The following is a 12,987-nucleotide window of genomic DNA, read 5'->3' as shown; positions in this document are numbered from 1 at the left end:
GGATCACCATTGACCAGCAGCTAGGGATGTCAGATAATTCTGCCACGGATCTTGGTGAGCCCTAATGCCAGTGCATTCGGCCTCCCGAAATCCATGCTGGAATGAAGCCCCTGCCCCCCCAACCCACAAAAGGCAGGCGAGACAGAGCTCCCACCCCACGAAAGGTGCGCGAAACGGAGCACTTACCTGCTGCCATCTGTGCTGACTTGCGAATGGCGGCCACCCTGCGGCTGCCATTCGCTTCTTCATCAAAGCTGTGATAGGCTATGTAAATACTTACGTAGCCTATCACGGCAGGGGGGGAAAACCTCCAGAGTACGCAAATGGTGGTAGCTGCCGCCATTTGCATATACTGGGGTCCCCCCCCGTGATAGGCTACATAAATACTTACGTAGCCTATCACGGCCTGCGCAGGCACGCAAATGGCGTCCCTGCATTAGCTGTGATAGGCTACGTAAGTATTTACGTAGCGTATCACAGCTGAAGAGGAGGAATTGAATGGCGGCTGCAGGACAGCCACCATTCGCAAAGCAGCGTGGATGGGAGCAGGCAAGTGCTTCATTTCGCCCGCCTTTCGTGGGGTGGGGGCAGCAGGGACTTCTTCCCGTGCCCCTTTCGTGGGGTTGGGGGGCCGAGGGCTTCGTTCCATGATGGAGTTCGGTGGGCTGAATGCACTGGCCTTCGGCCTCATCGAGATCCGTGGCGGAATTCTCTGACATCCCTAGCTGTGGACGAGTGGGCACGTCTGCCATGAGGCGACACATGGAGGTGCATCATGAGCTTCCTGTGCCCAAAGATAGCAATGGGAAGTCCCTGCCACATCCAAAAAGAATATTACCGCCTTCTTTGCGTCATCTTCCAAAGACCTCACGCAAAGTGGTCCGGGTGAGAAGGGCACAGAAGGCAACTTAGCTAAGAGTCTGGCGTCAATTGAGAAATGCCTCATGCTGACACAGAAATTCCCCTCTGACAGTGTCCAGGCACGAAGGTTGAATCACGACCTGACAGAGCTCATTGCTCAATGTATGCTTCCCTTCTCCCTGGTGGAAGACGAGGTCTTCCTGCGCTTCATGAAGAGGTTGTGCCCTCGGTGGGATGTCCCCTCTCGTCACTACATTAGTGGCATAGCCATTCCAGCCCTGGCTCCTGAAATCAAAGGGGCGCTCCAACAGGATTTGAAATGTGTAGTTGGAGGAAGTGTACATTTAACGAGTGACACATGGACAAGTAACCAAACAAAGTCTTATCTGTGTGTCACTGCGCAATGGGTATCCGTCAGCACGAGCAGCCGATTGACTCGGAGAACCGCAACATTGTCCCTCACAATGCTCTCAGGGACACACACAGCAGAGAACATCAGCAGTAGCATCACTGGTGTTGTTCAGTCCTGGTTGGCCCCTTAAATCTAACAGTGGGCTGTGTGTTGTTGTTTATCCGGTCAGTCGCTTCCGACTCTTCGTGACTTCATGGACCAGCCCACGCCAGAGCTTCCTGTTGGCTGTCGCCACCCCCAGCTCCCCCAAGCTCGAGTCCATCACCTCCAGAATATCATCCATCCATCTTGCCCTTGGTCGGCACCTCTTCCTTTGGCCTTCGACTTTCCCTAGCATCAGCATCTTCTCCAGGGTATCCTGTCTTCTCATGATGTGGCCAAAGTACTTCAGTTTTGCCTTTCGTATCATTCCCTCAAGTGAGCAGTCTGGCTTTATTTCCTGGAGTATGGACTGGTTTGATCTTCTTGCAGTCCAAGGCACTCTCAGAAGTTTCCTCCAGCACCACAGTTCAAAAGCATCTATCTTCCTTCGCTCAGCCTTCCTTATGGTCCAGCTCTCGCAGCCATAGGTTACTACGGGGAAGACCATTGCTTTAACTATACGGACCTTTATTGTCAGTGTGATATCTCTGCTCTTCACTATTTTATCAAGATTTGTCATTGCTCTCCTCCCAAGAAGTAAATGTCTTCTGATTTCCTGGCTGCAGTCAGCATCTGCAGTAATCTTTGCGCCTAGAAAGACAAAGTCTGTCACTGCCTCCACGTTTTCTCCCTCTATTTGCCAGTTATCAATCAAGTTGGTTGCCATAATCTTGGTTTTTTTGAGGTTTAACTGTAACCCAGCTTTTGCACTTTCTTCTCTCACCTTTGTCATGAGGTTCCTCAGCTCCTCCTTGCTTTCAGCCATCAAAGTGGTATCATCTGCATATCGGAGATTGTTAATGTTTCTTCCAGCAATTTTAACTCCAGCTTTGGCTTCATCAAGCCCAGCACGTCACATGATGTGTTCTGCATACAGGTTGAATAGGTAGGGTGAGAGTATACAACCCTGCCGTACTCCTTTCCCAATCTTAAACCAGTCCGTTGTTCCGTGGTCTGTTCTTACCGTTGCTACTTGGTCATTATACAGATTCCTCAGAAGGCAGACAAGATGACTTGGTATCCCCAAACCACGAAGAACTTGCCACAGTTTGTGATGATCCACACAGTCAAAGGCTTTAGAATAGTCAATAAAACAGAAATAGATATTTTTCTGAAACTCCCTGGCTTTCTCCATTCACCAGCGGATATTGGCAATTTGGTCTCTAGTTCCTCTGCCTTTTCTAAACCCAGCTTGTACATCTGGCAATTCTCGTTCCATGAATTGCTGGAGTCTACCTTGCAAGATCTGGAGCATTACCTTACTGGCATGTGAAATAAGTGCCACTTCGTCCCACGCACCCTTCGTGGGTTGGGGGGCAGGGGCTTCGTTCCGTGACAGATTTCGGGGGGCCAAATGCACTGGCATCCAGCCTCACTGAGATCCTTCATGGAATTCTCTGACATCCCTAACATCTGTACGATGGGGAAGCCAGCCAGTCACTATCTCTTCTCCTAGCCCACCTTGCAGGGTCATTGGGAAGCCAGAATAAAGGGGAAGTGGGGGGGGACCCAGTCGAGGGGAAGCCTCCTGTGGCAGCACAATGAGGACCCAAGCAGATGCATCCGGAAGGGGGGCTCCCTCCACCGTCAAGGTCACGAGAAGGGCTTCCGACTTCCCTCCTGCTGCGGAATCCAAAGGATCCACCGATCAGCCTTCTGTCCTGATTTTTCCATGCAGCCATGAAAAAGGACAGAGCAGAGGGACGCGCTAGGAGAGATGCCCGTATACAGGGCCAGTCCAACTTCCGGAAAGGATCTGGGACCCAAAGGACCGGTTTGTAGTGGGATGAACTGCCAGGTGTGAAGAGAGCTGACACCTCCGTGCCTTCGCCTGTTACAGGTCATTCTGCGCTAACTGCGCCACCAAGAGCTCCCCCGTCTCTCCATTTTAAGCTGGAAAATCCTCCTCCTTGGGGCAGAAGAACGTGAGGGGGGCCGGTCCCCTTTTTAAAAGATCCAAGCAAAACAGAGAAGGGGGGCTTCCAGATTAGGCTTTCCTTGTGCTGTCATCCTGCCTCAGTCCCTGAATTTTTACAGGGGGTCCAGACATCGTTGTCTTTATCTTGCAACCCCCCAGTATTTTCCCACTGCTCCTTCCGAGGCAGATCCATTCAGGAGAGGCGGAAGAGCAGCGCTAGGCCTTCGGCCTCTCAGCGCTGAGGCCTCTTCTGCAGGTGAATGAGCGTGTTTCACTGGCCTTCCGTAATCCCCCTCAGAGTCTCTCTCAGAACGGTTTCTCCTCAGACAGGAGACTGGCTCTCTCCTCCGGTCTCTCCTTCCCCCTGGCCCTGAGGGGGCCCATCTCAGAGTCTGTCACTAATGTACTCTATATCTGTATGCTTTGCTTGACAAACTCCCTTGATGGTTCTTTACTGGCTATTTTCCCCACAGCTGAAAGAATTTAAATGGAAAGTGGAGCTCCAAATTGGCTGCATGCTGTTTCTTGTGGGCCAGTAACTTGAACAGGCAGCTGAAGTAGACAAAAGAAAACTTGAGTAATGAACTTGACAATCTTTTAACAGGGAGGGAAAAGATCAGTCCCAAGACAGCAATATGTTATCTGAACGATCATATATACACTGTCAAAAGAAACTAGCAGATGGACTTTTCAGCTAACAGAGAAACTTCCATCTGGCCTGCAAGAGAAACAAACATGCATTTAAGCTTAGACTCACAGCTCACATACTATGGTGGCGCCAAGCATCACTGAGCATGACTCTGCCACACCCAGCTCCTCCCTTTCCCCAGTCACCTATCTGGGCTAATGAACTTTGGCACAAGCTCGGACTCCATCTTGGATTTAGGTCCTCAGCTCCACACAGGCCCAAGGCTGGACCATGACAACTCAAGTCCAATCTCAGAGCCTGTCTGCCCCACAGAGAAGCAATTGAAACTTTTCCCTCCTTCCTCCACTGTGCAAAGGGAGCTCAGTGCTGTGGGGCTGTGGCTATTTTGCCACTCTGGAATTGTGGAAATGACAGTAATTTCTGATGAACCCCCATGGATTTCCACCCACCCAACCAAAAACAACGAAATCCAGGAGAAAACATGCTTCATATAAAGATGTCCTGGGCCCTTCCATGTGGGGTGGGGCGGTGTCTGATGACTTCAGGGCTGATCATTTCTGGCTACGCTCGAATTCCCCTGCTGGGGCCTGTATATTCAGCTCTTCTTCAGGGTCTGTCTGGTCGCTGGCCTAGGAGGGAAGGTCTCTCTGTGCCGCTGATGATTTTGCTGCTGCTGCTCTGGATGGTGCCTCAGGCCACCCAGAGGATGCTGAGGACCACCTGCCTCTTGACCAGGCCTAAGGAACTGCAAGCCTATCACAGCCCTGGAGACCTCATTGTCGGTGGGAATTTACCGGTTGGCATGAATAATTATGAAGAGACTCAGGACTTTCGTGGTTTAGCACCACCAGAACTCTGCCCTTCTGCTTTGTAAGTGTCCACAAGAGGGATCTGGGACAGATGTTTGCCTGCTTTGCTTGCAGGTTAGAGGGCTCCTTCCAGGCTGATCCTAATTTGGCTTCAACCTGAAATGAGAAGCAGAGACCTGGGGGTTCTTCTCCGCCTGCATGGCAATATAGGAAGCTGCAGTATACCGAGTCAGACCCTTGGTCCATCCAGCCCGGAGTCGTCAGCACTGGCTGGCAGCAGCAGCTCTCCAGGGTTTCAGTCAGGGAGCTTTCCTGACTTTTCTGGAGAACCCGGGCATTGAACCTGGGACCTTCCTCATGTAAAGGATGCAAAGCTTGTGCTGTGTCGCACTGAGCTATGTATGGTCCCATTCTAAGCCGGAGCACGATTCCTCTCTCCCTTTCTGGCAAGATGGATGGTGTGATGGTAGTGACACAGAAACCCTGGGGAATATAATTTCCAGAGACTGTGGGAGCCAAGCTCTGCTGTTGCATCTACTGCTGCAAGGCGAAATATGTGGAAAGGGGTGTGTGTGTGTGTGTGTGTGTTTAAGGCAGAGAAGGGGCAATTGGAAGCTGGGATTTGTGCATTCAACCAATAGTTTGGGAGGGCACTTTATACTTTGTTTCACCAACACTGAAGTCGCTGGATTGTGTCCTCCTTGTAACTGAGTTAGGAATAAATAATTTTCATGGCCTTGAGCCAGAAGCTGGCTTTGCAGTCTCCTCCTCTGAATAGAGCTGAGGGTGGGGTGACCTGGGGAGGGTTGGCCATCATATCTCCGCTTCCTTGTGAACTGCGAGAACAGGTGACCTGCCTCTACAGGCTGCTTGGTGCAAGGAGGGTAGGCAGAGCGAAAGAATGGTTGTGGTTCATGTGAAGAGTTTCATAATGACCAAGAAATGCCTACCCTTCCACCCCCCGCAGACTTCATGTAAGACAGGGTGGGGAAGGTTGATTTCTGGGTAAAAGAAGATGAGCAAACATTTCAGACTCGCAGTTGGGTAATCATAGCAGCAACAAATGTCTCCCTCCCACCTTATACTATATTATATCTTCACTCACCTCCCATCATAACTCCCATCACTGCAGGATATTCAAGCACTACCAGCAAGTCCTGGCCTCCATGGTTCACCATGAAGGAGATCCACAAGGACACCTATCTCCTCCCCAACCACACCCTTGGCTTTCGCATCTGTGACCACAGCAACATCGCAAGATGGATCCACTTGAACAGCCTGTCTCTGCTCTCCACATGGGGGCAAATGTCTCCTAATTATAAATGTGACAAGCAAGATGAGCTGCTCTCTGTTATTGGGGGTCTCGATTCCAAATCCTCAAGGGAGATTGCTTCCTTAATGGGCACCTTCAAGATCCCACAGGTGAGGGATTCATTTGGGGAGAGATGTGGGGGATCTGCAGACCTCAGGAACTCTGAGATGGAGAGGCCAATCTCTGAAGCCATTTCCTGCCATGCAGTGGGTGGTATTGTGCCTTGATTGTGGATGGTAAGAGCAGGAGGCCTTCTGACCTCGGCTAATCTGCCTCGTGATAAACTCGGTTGTAGCCAGGAGTCTCAGATGGCTATTGTTTGACTAGTCAGTTGAAAGCAAATAAATTCACCAGGCCTAGATGGTATCCATGCTAGAGTTCTCAAAGAATTGAAATATGAAATTGCTCATTTTCTAGCCAAAGTATGCAACATGTCCCTAAGATCAGCCTCTGTACCAGAGGACTGGACGATGGCCAATGTAACACCAATTTTTAAAACAGGATCCAGGGGCAATCTGGGAAATCTCAGGCCAGTTAGCTTAAGGTTTATTCTGGGTAAATTGGTTGAAAGCATTATGAAAGATAAAATTAGCAAGCCTCTAGTAGGACAAGCCCTGCTAGAAAAGAATCAGCATGGCTTCTGCAAAGGTAAGTCCTGTCTCAGTAACCTTTTATTTATTTTATTATTGCTTTTATATACCGCCTTTTTTCCTCTTGCAAGGCACCCAAGGTGGCTTACATTATCCTCCTCCTCTCCATTTTATCCTCACAACAACAACCCTGTGAAGTAGGTTGGGCTGAGAGTGTGTGACTGGCCCAAAGTCACCCAGTGAGCTTCCATGGCCGAGTGGGGACTAGAACCCGGATGTCCCAGCTCCCAGTCCAACACCCTTGCCACTACACCACACTGACTCTCGGGTTCTTTGAGAGTTTCAATTGACGTGTAGACAAGAGTGACCCATTAGACATCGTCTGCATGTACTTCCAAAAGGCTTTTGACAAAGTCCCTCATCAAAGTCTCCTGAGCAAACTTAGCGGTCATGGAAGAAGAGGACGGCTCTTCTTATGGATCAGTAACTCGTTTAATAACAGGAAGCAAAGAACAGGAGTAAATGGTGAATTCTGCCAATGGAGGGATGTAAATAGTGGGGTCCCACAAGGTTCTGTACTGGGACCAATGCTCTTCGACATGTTCATAAATGGTCTGGAATGAGTAGTGTGCAGTGCAGTGTATATCCCTGCTGATGACAGCAAATTATTATTATTTAGGGTAGTTAAAACAAAGAGGGATTGTGAAGAGTTTGAAAAGGACCTCTCCAAACTGAGAGAATGGGCATCCAAATGGCAAATGAGGTTCAATGTGGGCAAATGCAAAGTGATGCACACTGGGACAAAAGATCCCAACTTCAAGAATAACCTGATGGGATCTGAGCTAGTGGTGACTGAACATGCAAACAGTTTTGGGGTTGTGGTGGACAGCTTGATGAAAGTGTGTCAGCCCAGTGTGTGGCCGCTGTAAAACAGGCAAACTCCGTGTTTGACATATTTGGACAAGGAATTGAGAATAAAACTGCCAATAAAGGATATTGTAGAGCTGGGAAAAGTGCAGAAAAGGGCAACTAAGATGATCAAGGGGCTGGAGCATCTCCCCCTGTCGCCCATGAGGGAAGGATACAACAGCTGGGATTGTTTAGCTTGGAAAAAAGGAGGGTAAGGGGAGACATGATAGGGGTGTACAAAATTATGCATGGTGTGGAGAATGTGGATAGGGAGCTATTTTTCTGCCTCTCTCAAAATATTAGAACCTTGGGTCATCCCATGAAGCTGATTGGTTGGAGACTCAGGACAGAGAAAAGGAAGACCTTTTCGCAGAGTGCATAGTGAAACTATGGAATTCGCTACCACAACATGTAGTGATGGCCACCAACTTGGATGGCTTTAAAAGGGGGTTAGATGAATTCCTGGAGGAAAAGGCTCTCAAAGGCTCATAGTCCTGATGGCTATGTGCTACGTCCAGAACCAGAGGCAGTATGCCTAAGTAGACCTGTTGCTGGGAAACATGGACGGGACGATGCTGTTGCACTTCTATCCTCCTGGAGGCTTCCGGTTGACAGCTAGTTGGCCACTGTGGGAAAGGAATGGTGGGCTTGATGGACCCTTGGTGTGATGCAGCATGGCTCTTCTTCTTTACTCATGTTCTTGAACAAAGTGACACAAGACTCCTTCTTGATTTTGCTGCAGTCGGTTGATGCACTTAATTAATTCCTCCAGTGATTGTGGGAACCTGAACCCACCATAATATAACATTTGTCAGTGTTGTATGTATTGGGACACATTTCCATACAAAAGAGCTTCTGTTTCAGCCACACATCTTGGGATGGAAAAGGAAAGTGTTCTGAGTAGAGGAACTTACGGGGTTTCTGATTAAGACCCACTATCATTATGTCACATTTTCCATTTCATGTGTCCTAATGGATTTTGACAGACAATGGAACTGTTTGACCAAAGTGTCCTATTGGACGGGGACCCTAAATCCCCACCACACTGACAAAGATTCCTATTGCTTCAGTATAGTGACATGGGCCTCTTCAGGACAATGGCAAGAAACTGTGCCAAGGTTACCTCCAGGGCAGCCCTGACTTTTGGGTTGATATCCTCAGTGGGGGGGGGGAACCTTAAAGAGAGCTTCATTTCATATTAGATGTCCATGTTTCAAATGGATGTCTTCCTTCTTGATAGCACTTCATGGATCTGAAGCTGGCTGTAGCAGTCCATGGAAGATTATGCCATTAAAAATGGGTCAGTCTTTAAAGGAGCACAAAATTCACTGCTCTAGACTCACAAGAAAATCCTTCTTTCAGCTCGGTTATGGTTTGGCTGACCCTGTTCAGGTAGAAAAAACAGAATTTCCTTCTTTCTACCAGATTGATACTAACGAACTTGCTCAATATGTGGGCCTTGTCCGGCTGCTCCTGCATTTCCATTGGAACTGGATTGGGATGGTTGCCTTAACTGAGGAGAGAGGTGAAAATTTCATCCAGACCCTGACACCAATGCTCAAGCAGAAGGACATCTGTGTGGCCTTCACTGACATGTTCGACCCAACAAGCCCTCTCCTTTTACAGCAAGCATATCTTGGATCTATTCCTAGTGCTTGGTTTGAACCCCAAGTGATTATTGCCTTTGGGGACACCAACGTTGTACTCATATTAAGAGCGTTCTTGACTATTCATGAAGAAAAGACCAAAACCCCCTTTAGGAAGGTTTGGATCATGACAGCCCATCGGGAAACTTCTGCGGAAAGACAAAATTTATACAAGGCCAAAGGTTTCCATGGTGCTTTGCACTTCAGAGTCCACAGGAAGGATGTGCCAGAATTCACACATTTTCTCTGGGCCTTAAATCCACACCGACCACAAGGAGATGTCTTTCTCCAACAATGGTGGAGACTCACCTTTAACTGTGACTTTCTGAAACCAGGAGAAATCTCTCCGTGGGGATGGAGGAACTGCACTGGGGAGGAGAAGGTAGGGGACCTGCAGAGCCATATCCTTGCAGTGACCATGTCCAGTTACAGCTACAGTATCTAAAATGCTGTCTATTCCATTGCACACACGTTACATGCTGTGTCCTCATCTGGATCCAAACATGCATTGAGAGGGGGAGGCAAGAGGCTGCTGAATCTTCAGCCATGGCAGGTAACGTCCTCGTTGAGAGTTGACAATCTTATAATAGGTTCCTTGGTGGTTTCTCGGTGGTCTGATCCTGGAAGCAAAGGTTGAGCCTAGGAGAAGGGTTGTTTGTCCATTCTAAAGGTCCCAATAGAGACATTCCCCATAGATATTCTTTCATGGCCATCATTTCCCTTAAAGAGCACTAGGAAGTGAATAAAAAGCAGTAGAGACCAATGGTGCTTCTGTGATAATCATGTATTTAAAACTGTGGCTACTGAGGAGGATGAATCAAGCACACTGTCACCCCAAATACACAGTATTCGTCTCCCCACCCCTCATCTCCAGGAGCAAAAAACAGGCAGCTTCTCCGCCCCCCTGCCCCATGTTCATTCTTGCCAGGCAGCATGAGGACATCTCAGGTGTTGTTCAACTTGATGGCACCACCCTACTTCTTCTGGTACACACACAAAGATAGGAACATGGCTTGTAGCAAGTAGACCCAAAGATAAATGGGCAAACCACTGGCCAAGCATATTTGAGCAATTGCCCAATGAAGCCATCTGAATGCACCTTCAGTGTTCATCAAAACAATAGAGTAAAGAAAAGAAGTGTCTAACTTGTTGGCAGTCACAGAATGTCAGAAGACACCAGAACTCACTCAGCATTACCCTGTTTATAATTCTCTCCTCTATTTCAGATTCTTGCCTCTTTGAGGAATGTCCGGTTTAACAACAGTGCTGGAGATGAAGTCTCTTTCTTTAAAAAGGGAGAGAGATACGATATTGTGAATGTGATTTTCTTCCCAAATGAATCTTTAGCTCACACCAAAGTTGGACAGGTGGATCTGGAAGCTCCGCCTGACCAGGACTTCACCATTCACGCTGATGCAATCATGCGGGCTACAGAGGTGGGTTTGAAGTGAATGTCATGGGGGCCATAAAGAATGCTGCAGTTCTATGGCTTGAGAACGGAAGGTGTCTTTCTAGATGAGACCAAAGGCCTATTGAGTGCAGGAAGGGGTCCTTCTCCAGTGAGAAAGAACCATCTTTGTATGCAAATTCCCAGTGTGAGTCCTTGGCATCTCCAGGTATGGCTGGAAAAAGGCCCCAGTCTTAAAGCTTGGAGAGCGACTTCCACTCAGTGCAGACAATAGTGGGTGAGGTATAGGGATGTACAAATCCGTTACCTTGTGGTCCATGGGGGGGGGGTGCCGGGGGGGAAGCGATCCGTTCCTCCCCCACTGGAATTCTTGTCAGCTGCCCCACTCTGCATTGACTCCAGGGAGCCGCCGGCCAGCTCCAAAACCACAGCAGGGACTTTGGAGCTGGGATGCAAATACGCCATTTGTGTCCCTGTTTTTTCACACAATAGGCTACGTAAGATTAACATAGCCTATCACATCAAATAGCAGGGACGCAAATGGTGTAGCGGACCCCTCACTGGGGTCTGTGGAGGATTTCTCCAGCATCCCTAGAGAGGCAGAGAAAGGGTCTGATGCAGTAGGAGGCAGCTTGATGTTTTTGCATCTGTATGAGCATGTATATCTCCATCAGCTTCCATCCATTACGATGATTCTAAGGAACTTGCAGAATTCCAGAAAAGATTCAGACTTTCTAAACTGGTGATCCTATCCATTGTGTATTGGGAAACTTTGTTGAGTAACTCTGTCCTATTTTGGTGCAACATCCATTGCGTGTAAAACCTCAACTATTTCTGTCTCCCCTTTTAGGTGCCTCCCTCTGCGAGGTGTGTGGAACGATGCTCTCCAGGGCACCAGAGAAAAGTTCCAGAGGGGAAGCCGGTTTGCTGCTACAGATGTGATCGTTGCCCAGAAGGGACGATTTCTAACCGGACAGGTAGCTCAAGCATTGAGAACCTTGTTCAATTGCAGAGCATACCGGGGTTAGCATGGGAAGATCATGTGCAAGGAGAAGACACGGCCATTTAACCTATGAACAGTTTCTCCATAAAAAACATTGGGGATTGCATAACTCGGTGGTTTCCTGTTTTGCAAACTATTCACAATTTCCTGAAGAAACCTTCAGCTTAAATAATAAAGAATAATATCCTGAAATACTTGCCTTGGCTCACCTTTCCAGGCATAGTGTTTTAAACACCATGTTTCCAATCTCGGTAGTTTGGGCATTAAACATGAAGCTGAACAGTGATTAGTTGTTGTAGCAATGGGAGCATGATACTCCAATGTCAAGGAAACTGCTGTTTAATCTATATTGATTCCTGTCAGCTATTTCCAAGCATCTGCACCAATACATCTCCTCTGAAGAGAGTGTGTCATCTGAAGCAAATCCCATATTTGGAAGGCTCTGCACGTGACAGGCTGTGGTGATGTTCTTACCCTTAACAGTTTTCAATTTCTAGTTACACACTTCAGGTTTTTCTTCTTGCAGAATATGGAACATGGGTCTGCTAGCATGGGCTATCCTACACAGGTGGAAAGCAGTGTTGTGTACCCTTCCTGACTTTGCTCTTATGCAATATGTTGTTGAAACGGAAAGAGAAAATACGAAAAGGGAGGCTGCACGCTTATATGGACAGTCAGCTAGGGAACTGACATTTCCATCTCCTTCTTTGTGGCCTGCACTGTCTGTACAAAAAGAACATGTATGCCATGTTTGAGATACTTTTGCTCATTCCAGATGCAGATCACTGTGATCCATGCCCAGAAGATCAACATCCAAACAGCAACCAAGACCACTCTTTCCCCAAGAAGACCCACTTCCTTTCCTATCAGGAGACACTGGGGTTCACTTTAGCTTCTCTGGCTCTTTTCCTCTCTCTGATTGCATCTGTAGTGTTGGCCACCTTCATTCTACACCGTGACACACCCATCGTCAAAGCCAACAACCGAGACCTCACCTATGTCCTCCTTCTTTCTCTCCTGCTCTGTTTCTTCAGCTGCTTTCTGTTCATCAGTTGCCCCACGAAGGTCACATGTCTTCTACGTCAAACTGCTTTTGGCATCATTTTTTCCATTGCCATTTCTTCTGTGCTTGCAAAAACTGTCACAGTGGTTCTGGCCTTCATGGCCACCAAGCCAGGAAACATGGCCAGAAAACTCTTGGGAAGACAACTACCAAACTCCATTGTCCTGGCCTGTCCCCTCATCCAAGCTATTATCTGTGCTTTCTGGCTGGTGACCTCTCCCCCATTCCCAGTCTTGGACTTCCATTCCCTGGCTGGAGAAATCATT

At 48.2% G+C, this 12,987-nt stretch overlaps 1 protein-coding gene across 1 annotated transcript; it reads left to right on the top strand.

The window, feature by feature from the left end:
• Positions 1-482: 482 nt before the first annotated feature.
• On the top strand, positions 483-11,847 carry LOC146340989 (vomeronasal type-2 receptor 1-like). Its single transcript, XM_084808246.1, has 4 exons — positions 483-549; positions 5,923-6,212; positions 10,474-10,683; positions 11,506-11,847. The coding sequence occupies exons 1-4, from the start codon at positions 540-542 to the stop codon at positions 11,722-11,724; spliced, it is 729 nt and encodes a 242-aa protein (XP_084664372.1). The 5' UTR covers positions 483-539; the 3' UTR covers positions 11,725-11,847.
• The last annotated feature ends 1,140 nt before the right edge of the window (positions 11,848-12,987 follow it).

This window comes from Heloderma suspectum, chromosome 6, assembly GCF_057233095.1.
Source record: "Heloderma suspectum isolate Gila_16-S chromosome 6, 16-S_ref, whole genome shotgun sequence".
NCBI classification, from domain to species: Eukaryota; Metazoa; Chordata; class Lepidosauria; order Squamata; family Helodermatidae; genus Heloderma; species Heloderma suspectum.
This window is presented reverse-complemented; position numbering and strand designations above follow the sequence as displayed.